We start from the raw sequence: 23,084 nt of genomic DNA on the forward strand, positions 1-23,084 counted from the left end.
ACTTAAGACAATTGCAGTGCAACTACAGCCACTGTATTACATGAAATGTAACTAATATTTTGAAAAACCCTTACCTTGCTGATTAATAGTGGATGATTTCATTTTACGTTTTATTTGTTTATCTTTCTCCACATTTTCTCTTGAAGAGTTATTCCTAGTGTTGTGGCTGTAACTGGATTGGCTAGGAATGGATAGAATATTCTGATTCTTGGAATGTTTGGTGGAATTCTCCAGTACTAAAAAGAGACAAACATTGTATAAGCAATACTGAATCATTCATTATAATGGTTTATATTATTTTTGTAAATCTTATCTGGCTCAGCAGGAAGGTAATGGCTTTCAGTCACTACTGAGCTGTGCCATATTTGAACCAATTACCTAGAGGGGAATGTCTCCATGTTCTGTTACCAAAATCCTGAGCCTTTCAGTCTCTCTCTTGGAGCTTTCCTGAGACTGTTAACTTGAATACACAGTACCCATTCTTAATCCTCATTGCAGTGCTAAGAAACAGCTACAAATGTACTAGTATCTAAGGCCTGGTCTACAGTACGTCGTTATTTCGGAATTAGCCGAGTTACTTCGAAATAAAACTGATTCCGTCCACATGACCAAACCAGTTTTTTTCGATTTAAAGGGCTCTTTAATCCGATTTCTGTACTCCACCTTGGCAAGTAGAGTAGCGCTAAAATTGAGATCGCAGTTCTGGGTTACAGGTACTTGGATACAATTCAACGTTATTGGCCTCCGGGAGCTAGCCCAGAATGCTCCCTCGTGACCGCTCTGGCCAACACTCTCAACTCCGATGCACTAGGCAGGGAGGCAGTAAAAGCCCCGGGAACTTTTGAATTTCCTGTTTGGTCACCGTCAGCACAGGTGACCATCAGCACAGTCCACCATCACAGGCGACCACGCAGTCCCAGATTCACAGACGAGCTCCAGCATGGTCCGAATGGGAGGTACTGGATCTCACTGCATGTTGGGGAGACAAATCTGTTGTGGCAGAACTACATTCCAAAAAAAGAAACGCAAATACCTAGGTTAGTCTCCAGGGCCATGACAGAAAGAGGCTACTCCAGGGACACAGAGCAGTGTTGTACAAAAATGAAGGAGCTCAGGCAAGCATACCAAAAAGCCAGGGAGGCGAACGGGCGCTCTGGGTCACAGCCCCATACATGCCGCTTCTACCATGAGCTGCATGCAATTATCGGGGGTGACGCCACCACTACCCCACCACTGTCCATGGACACCTGCAAGGGGTGAGTAGCATGGAGCGAAGAAGATGAGTTTTTGGAGGACCAAGAGGAGGAGGACAGTGCACAGGCGGCAAATGGGGAATCCGTTTTCCCCCCTAGCCAGGAACTATTCTTATGCTGGAGCCATTAGCCTCCCCCCACTCCCAAGGCATGCTCCTGGACCATGACCCTAGAGAAGGCACTTCTGGTGAGTGAGAGCTTGATCGGAGCCATACGGTGGGGGGAAACCCAGCCACGCTGGGCTGTTCGCATTTAGTTTAAAGGACTCATCCCTGCTCAGAGCCTCTTCGGAGCCACACAGTGGGGGAAGGAGGGTGTTGTGTGAAGCGATCATCCCAGAGAGCCCGCAGGCCCTCCTTTTTATATGACAAACCCACCAGGCATTGCTTGCTATGGGAAAGAGGGCCCAGCAGTTTGAAAGCACTGAAATGAATGCAGAAGAAGCAGAACCCCGCGTGCCCCTAGGGCTTACCATGGCTGCCTGCAAGCTGAATTCTGTTGCCCGGCCACATGTGATGGCTTACTCACACCAAAGTGGTCGGCACTTCAGTAGAAGAGGCAAAACGCGACCTTGTACAGAAAGAACAAGTGCTGTGTACTATGAATTGCCTGTTTCACTGAGAAAGAGTGTCCCCTTTGTTCTCTAAAATGTATCTTTTAAAATACTACCCTCCCTTTTTCTCCTCCCTCAGGTGCAAATGTTTCAGTGTGGTCCCTATCTACTCTGTCCCAAAGGCTGGTCCAGATTAGAAGGCGGAAAAAATGAACTTGGGACGACATGTTCGCCGAGCTCATTCAGTCCTCCTGCACTGATAGGGCCCAGCTGAATGCGTGGAGGTAAACAATTGTGGAGTTGCGTACAGCGTTACATGAATACGAAGAGAGGAGGGACGTGTGCGATGAGAGCAGGCAGGATGCTATGGTCAAGCTCATGGGGGAGCAAACTGACATGTTCCACTGTATGGTGGATCTAATGCGGGAAACTGCCGCTGCAGCCCCTGTATAACCACCCTCCCGCCTCCCCAAGTTCCATAGCCTCCTCACCCAGATGCCCAAGAACACGGGGGTGGGGGTGGAGGCTACGGGGACCCACATAGTTGACCCAGAGGATGGCACAAGCAGCAGAAAGCTGGCATATCTGAAATTTTGATTTGGTTTCCGGACTTGTCCTTCCCTCCTCCTCCACCGCCCTAACCCAATACCCCCCACCCCATCTAGCTTCTGATTTCTCTCAATGTTTTGTGCAACAAATAATAACGGTTTTTAAACAATTGTGGCTTTATTTCCTTTCATATATATAGGAGGCGGGTAACTTTAAGAGAAACAAACACAACTGTCACATCGTACCCTGGCCAGTCATGAAACTGGCTTTCAAAGCTTCTCTGATGTGCAGCGCGCCCTGTTGTGCTCTTCTAATCGCCCTGTTGTCTGGCTGTGTGAAACTGGCCGCCAAGCGAGTTGCCTCAACCTCCCATCCCACCACAAACGTCTCCCTCTTACTCTCACAGATGTTGTGGAGCACACAACAATTACAATTGGAATATTCGTTGTGCTGAGATCTAACCGAGTCAGTAAACTGCGCCAGCGTGCTTTCAAACATCCAAAAGCACATTCTACCACCATTCTGCACTTGCTCAGCCTATAGTTGAACTGATCCTTACTACTGTCCAGGGTGCCTGTGTATGGCTTCATGAGCCATGGCATTAAGGAATAGGCTGGGTCCCCAATAATAACTATTGGCATTTCAACATCCCCAACAGTAATTTTCTGGTCTGGGAAGCAAGTCTCTTCCTGCAGCTGTTCAAACAGACCAGAGTTCCTGAAGATGTGAGCGTCATGCACCTTTCCCGGCCATCCCATGTTGATGTCGGTGAAACATCCCTTGTGATCCACCGGTGCTTGCAGCACCATGGAAAAGTACTCCTTGCAGTTTATGTACTGGCCGCCTCAGTGTTCCAGGGCCAAGATAGGGATATGCATTCTGTCTATCGCCCCGCCGCAGTTAGGGAACCCCAGCGCACTAAAGCCATCCACAATGGTCTGCACATTTCCCAAAGTCACTACCCTTGATAGCAGCTGGTCAATGATTGCGTTGGCTACTTGCAGCACTGCAGCCCCCACAGTAGATTTGCCCACTCCAAACTGATTCGCGACTGACCGGTAGCTGTCAGGCGTTGCAAGCTTCCACAGGGCTATGGCCACTTGCTTCTCAACTGTGAGGGTTGCTCTCATTTTGGTGTCTTTTCGCTTCAGGGCAGGGGACAGCAAGTCACAAATTTCCATGAAAGTGGCCCTACGCATCCGGAAGTTTCTCAGCCACTGGGAATCATCCCATACCTGCAACACTATGCGGTCCCACCAGTCTGTGCTTGTTTCCCAGGCCCAGAATCAGCGTTCCAAGGCATGAACCTGGCCTGACACCACCATGATCTCCCAATCGCCACATGCTGTGCTTCTAGGAACGTCTGTGTCCATGTCTTCATCAGTATAGTAATCGCACTGTCGTCGCTTCCTCGCCCAGTTTTGCAGGTACTGCACATACTGCAGGATAATGCGCAAGGTATTTACAATGGTCAAAACTGCAGCGGAGATCTGAGCGGGCTCCATGGCTATGGCGCCTGCATGGGTAATCCTGGAAAAAGGGCACGAAACATAGAAGAGCAGAGTGGCTGTTCGGTTCACGATAGCCGAAAAAAGGCAGGAAATGGTTGTCTTCTATAGCTTTCACGGAGGCGGGACCCCAGGAAACATGGAGAAGCTTGGTAGCGCGGCAAGAGCGGGAGAGCAGAGTTGGTGGTGGAAGCTGTGCTGCTCGATTCACAATGGCCGAGCAGAGTTGGCAGCGGAAGCGTTCGATGAGGAAGAGAAAGAGTAGATACTAGAGATTACATAGGAAGATGAGAGGAAATGCGAGGTGAATTCATAGCAGCAGGAGAACAGCGGTGCACCTGAAAGCATACTGAAAGCAGTATGGCGTCTGCATGCCAAAAAGGCGTGAAACAATTGTCTGCCGCAGCTTTCACGGAGGGAGGAGCGACTGATGACACACACCCAGAAACACCCGTGAGAATGTTTTTGCCCCATCATGCACTGGGAGCTTAACCCAGAATTCCAATGGGCGGCAGGGACTGCGGGATAGCTACCCACAGTGCACTGCTCCGACATTCAATGCTAGCCTCAGTACTGTGGAGGCACTCCGCCGTATTCATGCGCTTTAGTGGGGACACAGAAGACCGAATGTATAAAATTGCTTCTGAAAATTCAAATAGAATAATTTCAAAATAATTTCGTACTGTAGACGTACCCTTAGAAACAGTAAACTTTTAAATTTAAAAAGCTGCAAAAATTACGAATGCTTTTCAAACCTACTTGTTTTCCCTGGCACTGTAGTAGTATTAGGTTTTGTAATTGAAGGTTTTCCTCCTGAAGAAGTGGATGGTTGTTCTGTAACAGCTGTATCTGTTATCCCCCTATTACTTCTGGTCCGCACCAAAGAGGAAGATTCAGCTGCTTTTCCATTCATCTGAGCAGCAATGTGTCTCAGTGCTGTTGAACGTACAGGAACTGAAGATGAGGAGGCACCAGGGGTTTCTGCCTTCAACTGAGGTTTTATTAACCTTCTCTTCCTTTCAGGGCTGTAAATAGAAGCAAGATTTGTAATCTGGATGGCCACATTTAATATTCTACAAGGATAAATAAAACAATATGCTAGGTAGTGTCTAAGACTGTGGGAATAAAACAATTGTTTCTATATGAAATACATTAAAATATGACATTTACAGTGGAATTTCATGTAGTTGTGAGCCCCTGAAAAGTGAATCTTTAGTGAAGAATCACTGTAAATGCTAGTTGTATGACAAAGCATGATGCCATCACTATCCTAACAATGTGATTTACTGTATGTTTAGCTGTTATTTGAATTTTAATCACTTACACTAGGATAGCTTTAGTTAAAGTTTAAAAATCTTCCACATCATAGGGACTTGCATATCAAATATATCATTCTGCAATATAGGGAATAGTAAAAGAAGTATTAAAAAACACCACACCAAGTTCTACTATTTAGATATCTCAAACTTATATAGCATTTCATATTATCTTATAGAAATTAATGTACCTTGATGCAGCACTACTGGAAACAGAACTGCTTCTTCTTCTTTTCCTCCTTCGTTTCTTTATTGTGTTTCTTTTATGAAAGCGCAGAGCAGATTTATAATCTGATAGAACGGAACTTATATGTTCCTCAAAGAAAGCAGAAAGGCGCAAACTCATGCTGTAAATCTATTAAAAAGAGAAGCCAATGGATGGAATAAGCAAACAATACAAAAAATCTTTTAAGGTTCACAGTTTTCCAGTAGCATTTGTTTTTACTGAATATCTGTAACAATATCTGTTTAGAAAACTACACACATTAATATAGGTGTCACGGAGTGTGGGGGAGTCCAGGCCCTGCACCCCTCTTCCTGGGATCCACTGAGACTCTCAGCCAGCCAGTAAAACAGAAGGTTTATTGGACAACAGGAACACAGTCCAAAACAGAGCTTGTGGGTACAACCAGGACCACTCAGTCACGTCCTTCTGGGGGAGCAGGGAGCTTAGACCCCAGCCCTGGGGTTCCCTGTGTTCCTCTCCCCAGCCCCAAACTGAACTAAACCCACCCAGCAGGTTCCCTGCTGCAGCCTCTGTTCACATTCCTGGGCAGAGGTGTTACCTCCCCCTCCCCCTCCTGGCTCAGGTGACAGGCTCTCAGGTCTCCCATCCCCAGGGCACATTCCCAGGTCAACACTTCCCCCTCCCTGCTGAGTCACATCGTCACATCTCTCCCCCCTTCGAGACTGAACTGAGCGGGGTCACGCTGACCAGTGACCTGGGGAAGTTCGGGGCCCCCTCTCGGGGACAGCGCATCCACTATCAGGTTGGCACTTCCCTTCACGTGGACCACGTCCATGTCGTAATCCTGCAGGAGCAGGCTCCATCTCAGGAGCTTGGCGTTGGCTCCTTTCATCTGGTGCAGCCAGGTCAGGGGAGAGTGGTCGGTGTAGACAGTGAAGTGTCGCCCGAAGAGATAGGGCTCTAGTTTCTTGAGGGCCCACACCATGGCTAGGCACTCCTTCTCGATGGCCGCGTAGTGTTGCTCCCGGGGCAGCAACTTCTTGCTCAGGTACACGATGGGGTGTCTCTCCCCCTTTTCATCCTCCTGCATTAACACCGCCCCCAGTCCCGTGTCTGAGGCGTCGGTGAACACCACAAAGGGCTTGTCAAAGTCTGGGTTTGCCAGAACTGGGCCACTGACCAGAGCCTTCTTCAGCGCCCGGAAAGCCTCCTGGCACTGCTCGGTCCAGACCACCTTGTCTGGCTTCCCCTTCTTGCATAGCTCCGTGATGGGGGTGGCGATGGCGCTAAAGTGGGGCACAAATCTTCGGTAGTATCCTGCCATCCCAATAAAGGCTTGGACCTGCTTTTTGGTGTGGGGAGCGGGCCAGTCTCTGATCACCTCCACCTTGGCTGGTTCCGGCTTTAGGCGGCCGCTCCCCACCCGATGGCCCAGGTAAGATACTTCCGCCATCCCCACCTTGCACTTCTCCGCTTTTACAGTCAGCCCAGCCCCCTGGAGTCGGTCCAGCACTTGTCTAACCTGGGACACGTGGTCCTCCCAGGTCTGGCTAAAGACACAGATGTCATCAATATACGCCACGGCAAAACTCTCCATCCCCCTCAGGAGCTGGTCCACTAGGCGCTGGAAGGTGGCCGGCGCTCCCTTGAGGCCGAAAGGCAGGGCCAGGAACCCATAGAGCCCCAGAGGGGTGATAAAGGCCGATTTCAGTCGGGCATCTGCATCCAGCGGCACTTGCCAGTAGCCCTTTGTAAGGTCCATGGTGGTGAGGTACCGAGCTCCTCCCAGCTTGTCTAGGAGCTCGTCCGGCCTGGGCATGGGGTAGGCATCAGATACAGTGATGGCATTGAGCTTCCGATAGTCCACACAGAACCGGACTGACCCGTCCTTTTTGGGGACCAGCACCACCGGCGAGGCCCAAGGGCTGGCAGATGGCTGGATCACCCCCAAAGCCAGCGTGTCCCGGACCTCTCTTTCCAGGTCCTGAGCAGTTTTCCCTGTGACTCGGAAGGGGGAGCATCTTATCGGCGGGTGTGACCCCGTCTGCACCCGGTGGACAGTCAGATTAGTGCGTCCAGGCTGGTTGGAAAACAGCTGTCGGTACGGATCCAGCACCCCCCTGACCTCAGCTTGCTGGGCAGGGGTTAGCTGATCCGAGAGGGGAATTGTTTCCAGCGGGAAACCAGCTCTGGTCCCAGGGAATAGATCTACTAAAGGGTCATCTCCCTGCTCTTCCCACTGTCCACACACGGCCAACACCACATTCCCCCTGGCATAATATGGCTTCATCATATTCACATGGTACACCCGGCGGTGGTGCGCCCGGTTCGACAGCTCCACCACATAGTTTACCTCATTGAGCTGCTTGACGACCTTGAAAGGGCCCTCCCAGGCGGCCTGTAGTTTGTTCTTTCTCACTGGGATGAGAACCATCACCTGATCCCCGGTGGCGTAGGCACGGGCCCGTGCCGTGCGGTCATACCAGACCTGCTTCCTCTGGGCTCTGGCCAGATTCTCCCTGGCCAGGCCCATGAGTTCCGCCAGTCTCTCTCAGAAGATCAGGACATACTCCACCACTGACTCTCCATCGGGAGTGGCCTTCCCCTCCCACTCGTCTCTCATCAGGTCCAGGGGGCCCCTCACCCTCCTGCCATATAACAGTTCGAAAGGCGAAAATCCGGTAGACTCCTGGGGCACCTCCCTGTACGCGAACAGCAGGTGAGGTAAGTACTTGTCCCAGTCCTGCGGGTGCTGGTTCATAAAGGTTCTCAGCATCATCTTTAGCGTCCCGTTAAACCTCTCCACCAGCCCATTGGACTGGGGGTGATAAGCTGAGGCCCAGTCGTGCCGGACCCCACATTTCTCCCACAAGCACCGGAGCAGGGCCGACATGAAGTTGGAGCCTTGGTCTGTCAAGACTTCCTTGGGGAACCCCACTCGGCTGAAAATGGTCAGGAGCGCATTGGCCACGGTGTCTGCTTCAATGGAAGCTAAGGGCACTGCCTCGGGGTAGCGGGTGGCAAAATCTACCACCACCAGAATGTATTTCTTCCCCGACCGGGTCGTCCTGCTGAGAGGCCCCACGATGTCCATGGCCACCTTCTGGAAAGGCTCCTCTATGATGGGCAAAGGTCTCAAAGCCGCTTTCCCCTTGTCCCAGGCCTTCCCCACCCTCTGACAGGGGTCACAGGATCGGCAATACTGCCAGACCGTGGTAAAGACCCCGGGCCAGTAAAAGTTCTGTAGCAACCTCTGCCGGGTGCGCCAGATTCCCTGGTGCCCTGCGAGGGGGATGTCATGGGCCAGGTACAGGAGCCTGCGGCGATACTTCTGGGGGACCACCAGCTGCCTCCTGATCCCACAGGACTCTACTTCCCTTGTGGGAGCCCATTCTCGGTACAGGAACCCCTTCTCCCACAGGAACCTCTCCTGGCAGCCTCTCCTCATGGTCCGTACCACACCAAGGTCGGCCAGGTCCCTGAGCTTCCGCAAGGAAGGATCTTTCCTCAACTCGGCCTGGAACTCAGCGGCTGGGGCAGGGACGGGGCCCGGTTCCCTCTCGCTGGCCAGGTCTGAGGCCTCCGCCTCTCTGAGCCGTGCCCCTCGGCCCTCCCTCCCCACCAGGGTAGGGTCCTGCGCCTCCGGTGTGATACCCTCCCTGAGGTCAGGGCGCAGTGCCCCTCGCCGGCTCTGGCTACGCGTCACAACCAGGGCGGCCTGGGGCTTGCTTGGCCAGTCCTCTAGGTCTCCCCCCATCAACACTTCAGTGGGCAAATGGTGGTGTACCCCCACATCCTTGGGGCCCTCCTTGGCCCCCCATTTCAGGTGTACCCTTGCCACGGGCACCTTAAATGGGGTCCCGCCCACCCCTGTCAGGGTCAGATAGGTGTTGGGCACCACCCGATCTGGGGCCACCACCTCGGGCCGGGCCAGCGTCACCTCCGCGCCCGTATCCCAGTATCCATTGACCTTCCTCCCATCCACCTCCAGGGGAACAAGGCACTCTCTCCGGAGGGACAGCCCCACGCCCACCCTGAGTCCAGAGCCTCCAGCCCTCTGGTGGAGCTGGCCTGGGGTACTCTTCCCTCCGGGGCAGGTGGTAAACTGGTAGGCCCCCTTTCCTGGGTCGTCTGCCCCTCGTCCAGCTGGGTCCCTACCCAGTTAACCCTGGGTAGGTTGGGTCTGCTCAGTTTGTCCCTGAGCCCGGGGCACTGGGACCGCACGTGGCCTCTCTGGCCACAGTGATAGCAGCTCAGGTCACGTTGGTCCCCTCGAGTGGGTCGGAGGGGCCCGACGCCAGGCGTTCCCCTTGGGAGGGGGTTCTCCCTATTTCCCCGCTGGGAGGCCCCCTGGTGACCCTCTCTCTGCATCGGGGGGGGGCCTGTTCTTTTGGGACTCCTCCCGGCTACCCCCTGACCGACTGTTCACAAACTCGTCGGCCAGCTGCCCTGCGTGCTGGGGGTTCTCGAGCTTTTTGTCCACCAACCACAGCCTCAGGTCGGAAGGGCACTGTTCATACAGTTGCTCCAGTACAATTAGGTCAAGCAGGTCCTCTTTAGCTCGGGCCCCAGCTGTCCACTTGCGGGCATATCCCTGCATCCGGTTGACCAGTTGTAGGTAGGTGACCTCAGGCGTTTTACGCTGACTCCGGAACCTTCTCCGGTACATCTCGGGGGTCAGCCCAAACTCACGGAGCAGGGCCTGTTTGAACAGTTCATAGTCCCCTGCCTCCGCCCCTGTCATTCGGCTGTACACCTCCACGGCTTTGGGGTCCAGTAAGGGGGTGAGAAACTGGAGCCTGTCTGCAGGGTCAACCCTGTGCAGCTCACAGGCATTCTCAAAGGCCGCCAGGAAGCTATCCATGTCCTCCCCCTCCTTCCTCTGGGCCAGGAAGCACTTATCAAAGTTCCTTGCCGTCCTGGGTCCCCCCGCACTCACCGCAGCCGGGGCCCCACTGCTCTTCAGCCTGGCCAGCTCCAGTTCATGCTGTCTTTGTTTCTCCTTCTCCTCCTGCTCATGTTGACGTTGTTTCTCCTCATGTTGACGTTGTTTTTCATGATCCTCCAGCTCCCTCATTTTCATCTCCCTCTCCCATTCCAGCCGCATCCGCTCCAGGAATGGGGAGCTCCGCTGGGAGGATCCCCTGCTGGGTGCCGGGGTCAGGGTGCCCTCGGTATTCGCTGGGCTTCCCCCAACCCCTCCCCCCGACATAGGTAGGAAGGGTCTCCGGATGTCCTCAGAAACAGTCTGACCCCTCCCAGCCCGGTCAGGCCCCAGGGCCCACGCTGCGTCCCCCGGGCAGCTTCCCTCAGGGACAGGGATCGGGTCATCCAAGCGATCCCTCTCCTCCAGCTGGGCAATCAGCTGTTCCGTGGTGGACCTCCCGATGCGCAGCCCCCTCTGCCTGCACAGCTCCACCAGGTCGCTCTTAAGGCGTTTAGCGTACATCTCCCTGCTGGCCACTCGCAGGCCGGGCAGCTTCCCACGGTTTCCAGGAAAAGCCCCTCGTGTGCCGGTCCTTCTTGAGGTCACCGACTCTTTGCCAGGGTCGAGCTGCAGACTCCTCCGCCCCTGGGACCGCTCGCTGCAATCCCCCGGGGGACCCTGTTACTGCAAAAGTCTTTCTCTCTGGTCACACATTCCTAGGGGTTAACCGCCCCCCGAAACCGTCTCTCTCTGGATCTTCAGCACGCCTGGTCCCCGTCAATTCCCCTTCCTTTTACTGCTCCCCAGTCACTTACTGCAGGAAGCGCCGTTCACGGGGTGCAGTAGATCCCACCGCTGCCACCAGTTGTCACGGAGTGTGGGGGAGTCCAGGCCCTGCACCCCTCTTCCTGGGATCCACTGAGACTCTCAGCCAGCCAGTAAAACAGAAGGTTTATTGGACAACAGGAACACAGTCCAAAACAGAGCTTGTGGGTACAACCAGGACCACTCAGTCACGTCCTTCTGGGGGAGCAGGGAGCTTAGACCCCAGCCCTGGGGTTCCCTGTGTTCCTCTCCCCAGCCCCAAACTGAACTAAACCCACCCAGCAGGTTCCCTGCTGCAGCCTCTGTTCACATTCCTGGGCAGAGGTGTTACCTCCCCCTCCCCCTCCTGGCTCAGGTGACAGGCTCTCAGGTCTCCCATCCCCAGGGCACATTCCCAGGTCAACACTTCCCCCTCCCTGCTGAGTCGCATCGTCACAATAGGGAAGAGATGTTTTAATGTCTAAGTAAGAATGAAATGAAATGTACAGTAGACTCCACAGATCTGTACTCTTGAGGGTCTAGCATGAACCATCAAAGCAGTTTACCCAAAAGTGGGCCATGACCCTGTGAAAATATACAGATTGGCACATAGAAAGAGGTGTATGGCCTTCTCCCTGAGTTCCTGACTGCCTTTCCAGACTACAGGCTTTGATGTAAAAGGGAATAAGTATCAGCGTGCATCTGTGATGGGAATACATTTTGAGAACCACAGTAATCCAGTGCTAAGTAATTTCATTTTCCCCACATTAAGTTGTGTCCATATATCCCCATATCAGGACATTACTCAGCAGTAGCAATCCACCCCAAGAGGAGAGAGAAAGTGGGCTGCAAGCACTGCCACAGCTCTAATTAAATGGACTATCTGGGTACCTCAGATATTCCCTTAGTCTTTACCCGTAAGCCTACAGAGAGTTTGGATGATTCATGGAGAGACCTGGTCCTAGCCACCTAGCAGATGAGAGTTTGTTTCATATCCAGTTAATAGAGTACAGTTGCCATAGATCTGGGAAAACAAACAAACGGACTGGCTAGAGTATCTTTTTGCAGGGGAGGGGGGGGGGGGAACAAAGCACCTGGAAAATGACAAACGAAGGCAGACACAACAGCTAAGAGCTCACTAAAAGCACCAAGCAGCCAGTCCAGCACCTAGATATTACAGTTAGGTGTGACAGTTGCCAAACACCTCATTAAAAGATGCAAGTGAAGGAATCTCTTAAAACCCTGCTTTACAAATGGATAAATAAAGATTGATGTCTGACCTGCTAGGAGACAGACATAAGTAGCTATCAGGTATACTTTTCAGAGAAAAGTACAAGTAATCCAAAATGAGAGGTACTGAATGGGACTGAAACACCAATGAATGCTGGAACCAGATTGGAAGCCACTTCCACTGTACTGTATATAGCTTGTGTATGGAGAAAACACCGAACTCCACAAACACCTGGAATAACCTTATTTGATAACCTTAAAATTACTGAAGATAAAAGCCTACAATTTGAATTTCTAAATAAACTGATGAGAGGTATGGCGGTAACAGCATTCCAGTTCCGGTGGATGACATAAGTAGGGAGGACTGAGGTTGTCTGCTAAGAAATTTGTCTCCTGTATTAGGACAACAGTAAATGAGAAGACTTGGAGGAGAATGCACCAGTCACACATGTGAATAAACCCTCAAGCACAGCATACTTCACTGCACTCCTCTTAAGTCTCAGAATTAGTTGTTAGTACTTAGCCCTTGATGAGCAGAAGAAAGGTCACTAGTAGCATGCTGAAGTTTGCATCACCAATACATTTATGTGCTGCCGTTACTTCCATAGGATTTCTCAAACCAGAAGACTAAGTACCTAAAGTGAAGGAAATTTTTTTTCAAGAGAAAATGTAGAGCAGTGGCTCTGAACCTTTCCAGACTACTGTGCCCCTTTTAGGAGTCTGATTTGTCTTATGTACCGCCAAGTTTCACCTCACTTAAAAACTACTTGCTTACAAAATCAGACATAAAAATACAGAACTTTCACAGCACACTATTACTGAAAAAATGCGTACTTTCTCATTTTTACCATATAATTATAAATCAATTGGAATATAAATATTGTACTTACATTTCAGTGTATTGTATATATAGCAGTATAAACAGGTCATTGTATGACATTTTAGTTTGTACTGATTTTGCTAGTGCTTTTTATGTAGCCTGTTGTAAAACTAGGCAAATATCTAGATGAGTTGATGTATTCCTTGGAAGACCTCTGCGTACCCCCAAGGATACATATACCCCTGGTCGAGAACCACTGATGTAGAGCTACTATCTCAGTGACCAGCAGTTCCAAAATCAACTGTCAGATGGAAAAAACAGGGAAATGCCACTTATCAGTGTCAGTGAACACCACTGAACGGTGCAGAATGTCACTGTTCTCTCCTAGGCTAACTAAAATTCTGAGATTTGTGTAATCCCAAGTGTGGGGATTTCTGGAGGCAGTTTCAGTTATGGAGAATCAACTATTATCCTCTTACAAATATCTGTGTCACAGTGTGTCCAATCATACCACATTTTCCACACATCCCTCCCCCTCCACACAATTTATCACTTTTTCAACCTTGTCTCAAATAGTTATTCATTTACACCTCATCCCAAAGATGGTAACTGAAAATCCAAGGTAGTAGCAGCATAGAACTTTCAAGCCTTTAATGACCAAAGCACACTCTTCTTATTTATACTGTAGCTTGCTGAACATTCTTCTGTTTGTCACATAATAGGAATAATATTTATGATGGAATAAGCATTTAAACTTTTTGGAGTTAAGAAATACCCCAGCTTTGTTTTAACATTTAATCTGACAAAAATCATTTACTATCTTGCATGTTTCTGAGGTATGTGAACTTCCCTTAAATAAATACATATCAAGAATTTGGGTGAATAAATTGTATATCCTTACCCTTGATCTTTTGCTTGGTGTGTAAGCTTTAGAGTTGCTGAAAATAAGTCTCACATCTTTACATAATTCCATTGGAGACTCATAATTGCCGGCTTCCAGAGTTTCTCTAACTGTAGCAAAATCCATTGGTGTGTCAATAATATCTCTGTAATCCTATAAAAATGATAAGCAAATCAACATGTAACAGAAATTATTTTTGTTGGGTCTAGCATTTCTCATTCAGTAGGACAAAATTACTTGTCAATTAGAATAGCTTTGCCAAATTCTATGTCAACTTTAAAAGTCTCCATGGAAGACCACAAAAGCATCTTTCAAGATCTATTCTAGGGAAGCACTGCTTCCTTATCTGAAAGAGGCAATGTTGCTCCTGGCAGAGATGACCTTAAACTTGAGCATTTTAAGCAACATTGGTGCAAAATCAACTCCATTTGGTAAATGAACAACTTCAACAAGAAGAAAATTCATAGCTCTATTTAAGTAAATTTCATACCCCTTTTGATATCTAAGATAGGGATGTGCCTCAGCCTCACTGAAAGCAGGAATGCAGTAGGAAGAGAACAATTTCAATTCTAATTTAAGGCAGTTATGAACAAAAGGTGGGTATTTATATCTCTCCCCCTAACATTTTTCCCCGGATGGCCCAACAACTCCCAAACTTCATCAAAAGCACCTAGAATTTCAGCACAGTTGCTTTTAAAAAACGAATTTGAATAAAAGATAATTTGAATGTTGGTGATAGCCTACAGTAGATCCTTAAAAAATCCTACTAGCCTCCAAAATGAAGGCCACACAAATTTAGGGAACTGATAGCAAAATATTGTTTAATCCTTTCTGGGAACAAAACCTATACTAATTTTATAGGCTTAACAGACCTCTCTTTAAACCAATAATTTCTTCCAGACTACAAGAGAAGTGGGAGAACTCTTACATTACAAGAAGGTTTTGAAGACCCAGACACTCTCATCAGAGGATTAAGTTCATGCATCAGACCATCAGAACCAGATTGTGTCCAAATGGAGGACACATATGTATGTGCATGTAGGCGGAAGTATCAGATTCTTAAGGACAAGTCTTGTTTTATTATTACTATTGCCTACCTTGCTGCAAAATCTGAGCCAAAGAAGTATACTCCTTGCTGGCTGATGTTGAGAGTTTAGGTTACCTCAAAGGCATGATGGTTGGAGATTTGGCAAGAAAGACCCTATTCAGTGTCTCCCCAACAAAGAAGCACTTATTTTCCTTTTAATAATTTTCAATACCTTACCTTGAGAAACCTAATCAACACTGAAGAAAAATCTAAGTTAAGGAAAATTCTGGAAGCAGGACTATGGTGATGACGTGCTCTCCATCCTGTTAAATACAGAGCAATGCTGAGGAAGCCAAGATTTCCAAGGCAACTAAATTTGACACTCAAACGTTCTGCAGTTACAATAGCTGCTCATTCCTATTTAAATGTACTGTAAGTGAAAAATCATCTAAATAGAGTGTGACCTTGGGAAAATCATCATGGCTAAAGTGAACATTTGAAAAACTTTCTGTCTCTGAACTCAGGTCCAAATGAAGTAATTTGGAAATTAATCCCCAAAAGATTATGTTGTATCAAAATTATATTTAGTTTTTTTAAGCACAGTAAGTCTTATATAGTATTTTTATGTAAGTTACAGCTAAATATCACATTCACTTCAAAAAGGTGCAAGTTGAAGCAAAACTCAATGGCTCACAACAAAAGACAGCAACAAGAAAACCTTATCAATGCATGATAATATGCAACTAATACCTTGAAAGCAGGAGGTAATGAGGAACAAGTAAAATATATTTTAAAACATTTATATTTAAAGAAAAGAATACAGCAATGCTATCAAGATGTGCACAAACATTTGCAACCATATAATATTGTAACTAGAGCTGGCTGGAAGTTTACAAAACTTGAAATTTTGTGGTAAAACTGGCAAAAGAGGTTAAAAACATCAGTGGGACTACTGTACTTCTGCAGTAAAAGTACTACTGACTGAGAGGAAGGGTGGCAGAATATGCCTCCTAGGTAGGTGTATGCTGATCTCACATAATTACGTGCCAGCATCATGTCACAGAGGCAGGGAAAGCAACTTCCCTGGGACTGCTTCTTCCCCTCCAGTACAAGAGGGCAGGCAGCCCCACAGAATAGGCAGCGCCTCAACTCTGCTGCTCAGTGCACCAGCTAGCTCAGCTCAGTTGAAGGTAAACCCACTTCTCATTTGGAGAATATGGAGTTTAGTTAAGGTTAAGTTTCCCACTTCATTTTTTAAATAGTCAGTGAGAATACTGCTCTCTGTTTGTATGAAAATTCTATACAAGGGAGTAACCTAGCTTCTAATGCAATGGTCCCCAAACTGTGGGGCACACCCATTTATGGGGGTGTGAAGAAACATTCAGAGGTAGGAGGGGAGGCACGGCGCGGCAGGGCCCAGGCCAGCCCCCACCAAAGGCAGGGAGAAAGCGCAATGCTTCCAGCCCTGCTCCATCCCCAGCCTCGCTTCTCTCCCAACCCCAGCTCCACTCCACCACCTGCCCTCATTCTCTCTCCACCCCTGGACCAGCTCTGCCTCTAGCCCTAGCTCCATCCCCATCCCTTCCCACCCCCAGCTCTGCCTTCAGCCCAAGCTCTGCTGCTGAGGAAGCTTTGGCTGGCTGTGCAGTAATGGGGAGGAGGGTACGAACAGATTCCATTACTGGCAAGGGAGGGGATGCAAATGGAAAAGTTTGCGCATCACTCTTCTAATGTGATTAAGACTGCTCCAAAGAACTTTCACAAATGTACCCAAAACAACAGTTAACACAACAGGACAGCTACTATTTCTGTACACTTATTTAATTTTTTATAAACCAACGATAACTTGGTGAACTTTCCAACATACATCTAAATCCAAGACAGTGCTGGACTTTTTTCAACTTCTGCAATCAATGGGGAAACCACCTTTAGATAAGGATCAGTTAGTGAAATGTTTGATGAATTCTCTGTGAACACTGATGGCCTTTCAGGCCTGTAGTGATAACTTTAGAAGGAAAATGTGAAGGAACATCTTATCAAATTAACAACCTCGAGAGAAGAGTAAACATGACTGACTATTGGATTATTCAGGCAGAGGCTATGGTAAAAAAAAAAAAATAGCTATACAGAGTAGAAAACACCTAAAATACTATTATTACACAAAAAAACCCTGTATATTAAAAGACATTAGTGTTGCAGGGTCAAGTACTCAAAAGTTAGGAAGTGCCAGAATTAAGCTTGTCCCCCTTGTGCATATGCATCATGACACAGACTTTAATTACATGATCACATACTAATTTTTCTACTGGACCTCTCCTCACTCAGTGCACAGGAGGGATGTTGTTCAGTCAATGAGCAGTTAGTCTGGCTTTTTTAATTCTCATCATTCATTTGTAGCCTACACGTTAATGACTGCACACCATCCAAATTCTACACTGAGTACAGAATTATTAATTTCCCCACAAACTTTTCTATAACACTCATCACTGTAGTATCTAAGTGATTCACAAACTTTAATGCATTATTCTTTACAAAACCCTTAGGAGATATGGTGATGATTATATTGTTATTTTACAGGGAATTGAAGCACTAAATTTGGGTGCCTAATTTGAGATGTCTAGGGTCTGAGTTTTTTCAGAGTACTTAGCATTTTTATAGTACTTTATACATTCTGAGTACAGCTATTACTGATCCATGTATAATGACAGGTTTCAGAGTAGCAGCCGTGTTAGTCTGTATCCATAAAAAAGAAAAGGAGTACTTGTGGCATTTTAGGGACTAACAAATTTATTAGAGCATAAGCTTTCGTGAGCTACAGCTCACTTCATCGGATGCATGCAGTGGAAAATATAGCGGGGAGATTTTATATACACAGAGAACATGAAACAATGGGTGTTACCATACAGACTGTAACAAGAGTGATCAGGAAAGGTGAGCTATTACCAGCAGGAGAGCAGAGGGTGGTGGGGGGTGGGGTGGGGGAAGGGGTAACCTTTTGTGGTGATAATCAAGGTGGGCCATTTCCAGCAGTTGACAAGAACAGTAGGAGGGGAAATAAACATGGGAAAATAGTTTTACTTTGTGTAATGACACATCCACTCCCAGTCTTTATTCAAGCCTAAGTTAATTGTATCCAGTTTGCAAATTAATTCCAATTCAGCAGTCTCTCATTGAAGTTTGTTTTTGAAGTTTTTTTGTTGAAGAATTGCCACTTTTAGCTCTGTCATCGAGTGACCAAAGAGACTGAAGTGTTCTCAGACTGGTTTTTGAATGTTATAATTCTTGACATCTGATTTGTGTCCATTTTAAATTTTAAATGTGGAAGAGGCAGGGATAAAATCTCATACTCCAGCATTCTAATTCATCTGCATTAAGCATGATACCTATCCTTTCTCTACCTGCAATCCCAGCCTCATTTACTACACATCTCGGCGGTATGGGGATGTGAAGGGGGAGTGTATGGCCTAGGGGTTTTTTCTAGTGTAAACTGCTACTTTTTAAAAAAAGCAAACTGAAATAAAAATAAAGATCCATCATATTGAACCATAGTGACTGCCACATGGATCATCAGCGGGATTTGGACCATTAAATCCAAAGCACAGACCTTCACCATTCAAGTTAATCGGGTATTGGGAGCAGCAGCAGCAACAGGCTGTCCTCTTGGTTGATCGGGCACTGGAAACACACAACTTGCTAGTGTGTGTCACTCTTCTTACTGCCCCCAGCTTGCATCTACTAAGCCTGCATCTGTCTGTCTCAAGCTTTCCAGCCTTCTTGCTCAACTGCATTTGAGCAAGTCAGGCTGCTTTCTCCTCCTCCTCCTCACTTCCTGTGCTTCAGCAGTAGAAGAACAGAGAGAAGAGGGGACAGAGTCTCTGCTCCCAGTTCTGGTGCCAGGCAGGTACCACAGTGGTCCCCAGCAGCCAGGATTAGAAATTTCAGGAAAAGTCCTGCTCATCCCCCTTCCTTCCCAGAAGTACTGGGATTAAGCAGGGGTTAGTCACTTCGTGGCGACAGTGTATGCACAATCTGTTTGGTATGTGGGAGCTGTGAGGGGATGCAGCATGCTCAGTAAGACAATATCTTTGGAAAATAATGCTACCGGTCTCTAACAAACCTCTGCTGAGTATGTGCAAACTGCAATTTTCAGAAGTTTGTAATATGGCCAAACTTGGATAGATTTTCACAAGTACAACACAAGGCACATCCTTGACACCAGGATTATCACCTGCCAAATTTTGTATTTTTCCCACAGCTCGTTCTCAGAAATAACCAAACGTTTTCGGGTTTTTTGCTGAAATTTACAAAAGTAATTCAGCCTAAGGCAGACAATTGGTATGGAAATTCTAGCCTCAACAGTTAGAATTTAGCTAGGTTATAAGCTACTAAAAATAGGGTCTTATAAGCACAGCTGCCAACTCTGCCTATAATTAAATATTGACATGAAAAACAATCCCAAAAAATAACCATTTTGCTTTGGTAAAAATCTAACTATATAATTATCTCAGAAGCATAAGGGCATGATCATGAGCTTCAAATTATTAAGTTTATCCTGATTACTCCAGCTGACCAAAGGCTCAGGAATTGAGTCAGGTTGCCTAGATAAGACTAAAGCCACTACAGTGATTTTGATAAAACACTGTTGAAAAAGATAGCTGCAACTCCTTCTCATCCCAAGTATGCAAACTATGACCAGCTAAATGACCCCACTAAAATACTCACTGGATATTCAAGGAGATCCACTGGTTGGCGAAAAGGTTCAGAGTCCTCACACTGAAAAATAAGATTTAACAACTCCTGGCATTGTCTCTTCCAAGCCTGAACATCGTAGGACTGTGCTCTGTTGCGCAGCCTCCGCTTGGGTTGATGATCCTGAAATGGCAATAGTGACTGCTGTATATTAATCAGCCTACCTGTTTTCACAAATTAAAGAGTAAAGTGATTAAATGAAAATAATTAAGGTATGACGCATCATTAGCAAACCAGTAATACATAATGGAACAGGTAAAAATGTTTTTAATATTACAGCTAATAAAGAAACTACTACTGTTAAAGTTGACTCACGGGGGAAGATACATAATATTTTAAAGACTGGATTATGCCTCCCTAGAGCATTTCAGTTTTTAATGTTTCTTGTATAATCCTTTTTTAGATTTTAGATTTAGATTAGATCACTTATTTACAGTGATATAAATCACTGAAGCAAAGTAAGGGAAAATATTACCTTCCTTTTTCTAGTGGACGTCCCTGGCACGTTTGTATCTTTCTCTTCTTCCTTTGAGCAAAAAAATATGAGTCGTACAACATTAAAATATAAAACACATTTGAGAAATTGTTTCCTTACATACTGTATTTATACTTTCAGTTCTTTGTATTTCTCTCTCTGTCACTTTGGAAGGTGCTCCACATAAGAACCCTGAGAAACTTGCTGTTTTTTTCAATCACATTTTCCTGCCTAACCCTAAAATTTCTGAAACATGACGACCATCATTTTTTTTAAAGCAGTTTAGAACGTCTCTGAGTTTGTAAATGTGGAGTGAAATTCACTCCCATACAGACAATGTGCACGAAGTTTATGTACCACATAAGCCCTCTGGTTTGGAGGGTGGGGGGAATTTCACCCACTGCTCCTCAACTGATTTGAAGGACTGCAGTTGGATGGCACAGGACAGTCTCTATCCTCTCACAATGGGCTGAATATACTGCCTTTGCAGCAGGAAGCTGCGGCAAGTAGTAAAACCCCATTTCTCTTGAACACTAGTGCAGTGTACTAAGACATCATACTGGGGTTACTCTTAGCTATTTTCACATTAAACAATTATTTTTCAAACAGAATAAAAAAAAATCAAAGTGGAATTTTGACATGCTGGTGGTCTTTTGTTAGCTTACCTCATCAGAGTCAGACAAGACTTTCTTCTTCATTGTATTATATAATGGAATTATATCATAGCAAGCCTGGTCTCTGTACAGCAAGAAATATTGTACGTTAACAGGTGTATATTTTCATCCCTTTGTGTATTATCAACTTGTTTTTAGAGGTGGAACACATTTTTTCAAGTCATACATAATCATGACTACAGAAATACTGATTAATGCCATACTAATTCTACACAGAAATATAGCAATAAGAAAGTTAGTTTATTACATTGGAATTTGTAAGGAACCTCCACAAATCTGATTATCTAAATTTCTCAAAATATATGACATATTAACGGATTACTTTTAGGGTTGGCATAATTTGATTTCTTTTAATTCGATGGCTGATATCGATGTTTATTTGTAAGCTTTTATTCATTTTTATCAATTTAAATTTTCACAGTTACAGGAAATAATGGGGAGATCAGACAATAATTACTCAATGATAGTAGATGTTGAGATTCAAAAACTTTACTTGCGTTTCAACGATTATTAAGTTTTAACATCACGTCAGAATACATGAAGTAACTATCCTTATATCAAAATCTAGTAAGTTACTCATAAGCATTTTTCTTACTTTGCTGAGTTGTAAATTTTAGTTATCATCAACGGAAATATTTTCTGTTGGCATGTGTGTATGTACGGAGAAATCAACATTTACCGATAAAAATCTAATTCTGCCAAGGCTAATTTTTTACAGTAACAGATATTTTTAAATTAAAAATGTCACTCCTTCAGCATAAAATAATCAGTTATAAAAATTCTAGACTTTATCCCAAATACATTATTTTGGGATTTAACCTCTTAGAATACAAAACCTTGGAGCATAACCTAAAATGTAATGTTTAAGAAAAGTTTTGTAGATGAGTTCCAATATTTCATGGATTAGGGACCCAATTTTATGGGACTCCAGGGGTTTCTACATAGATTATTTAGGTTAATCTTTCTATCTACCCAATGGGACTCAGTGCTCAGTCTAGAAGATACCATCAGAGATGCTTAGTTTTGCAGTTCTCAAACTGTGGATTTGTCTCCAGAGGTAACATGCTTGTTAACAGCAAAAATATTTTTAAATAAATAAATAAATAAATAATAGAGAGAGGTGAGACATAGCAGACTTTAACTCTATTGTCCCTCTGCAAATTTGTGTACACAGAATCAATTCCTTACCTCTCTCTAAAAGTGCAAAGTTTCAAAAAGTTCAATGAATAGAAGATTGTTGGGGGCAGAACAGATCTGAACAAGGAGAAGAAGTCTGGAGATAAATGTGAGAAGCGAGGGACATATACTTGTTTTGTTAAAATATAATATGTTTGCGGTTGAAGAAAAAAATCCAGAATACTTAATGTTGTTGTTTTAGTTAAATAAAACAATTTAAATGTCTGGCTGGTGATGTTCTCCTCCTAATACAGCAAGGCAAGAAAATCTTCCAAATATTAATGATTAACCTATTGAATTGGGGATAGTTCACCTCCCAGTGACTTCATAAATATCTGCTTCAATTACCTTTGGTAAATAAAATAACCGAACAATCATTCATTTTCTGATATAGCTGTAAAACTAATCTGAAAAGTTTTCAAAATAAATCAGTTTAAAAATATATAGTGTGTACCCTCTAAAAATGAAACCTACATCTATCTCTGAGTTGTGAAGAATATGTATTAAGGCTATAACAACCAACAAGAATGCACTTTTATGTAGAAAACCATGATTAAATCAAGACTTCCTGACTAGTGATTTAAATCAAATCCACCCTGTCAGTGACCTGTCCTTTTTTGATTGTTTACTGCTTCCCCAATTTTTGTGTGATCTGCAAACTTTATCGGTAATGATTTTGTTTTCTTTCAAGTCACTGATAAAAATGTTAATTGCCTAGGGCCAAGAGTAGTAAAGGACAATCACAACATCTGCGAGATGTTCTGCTTTTTCAGGTCAGTGATTATATAACTTACAGACTCAGACCTAATCTACACAAAGAAGCTGCAGGGGCTGATTTAAAGGTGTGTTTTAATGGGCACAAACTAAAACAATACAAGCTATTATTAAACCAAAATAAGAATGTCCACGTGGTGTTTTGCACTAGCTTAGCTAAA

The 23,084-nt window shown here is 45.7% G+C and overlaps 1 protein-coding gene across 7 annotated transcripts in view; it reads right to left on the reverse strand.

Annotated features, from left to right (window-relative positions):
- Nucleotides 1-23,084, reverse strand: part of PHIP (PHIP subunit of CUL4-Ring ligase complex) — a 305,027-nt gene that overhangs the window by 11,419 nt on the left and 270,524 nt on the right. For 4 of the 7 annotated variants that reach the window (XM_073336505.1, XM_073336504.1, XM_073336507.1 and 1 more), the window contains 7 exons: nt 20,965-21,037; nt 20,300-20,350; nt 19,798-19,947; nt 14,049-14,201; nt 5,371-5,534; nt 4,623-4,888; nt 75-236 (listed from right to left, as the gene is read on the reverse strand). In XM_073336505.1, the coding sequence (XP_073192606.1) occupies nt 75-236; nt 4,623-4,888; nt 5,371-5,534; nt 14,049-14,201; nt 19,798-19,947; nt 20,300-20,350; nt 20,965-21,037 (1,019 nt within the window). Of the gene's footprint in view, nt 1-74; nt 237-4,622; nt 4,889-5,187; nt 5,258-5,370; nt 5,535-14,048; nt 14,202-19,797; nt 19,948-20,299; nt 20,351-20,964; nt 21,038-23,084 lie in introns of those variants that run through there. The other 3 variants (XM_073336508.1, XM_073336510.1, XM_073336509.1) reach the window with 3 other exon arrangements.

This window comes from Lepidochelys kempii, chromosome 3 (assembly GCF_965140265.1).
Source record: "Lepidochelys kempii isolate rLepKem1 chromosome 3, rLepKem1.hap2, whole genome shotgun sequence".
NCBI lineage: Eukaryota > Metazoa > Chordata > Testudines > Cheloniidae > Lepidochelys > Lepidochelys kempii.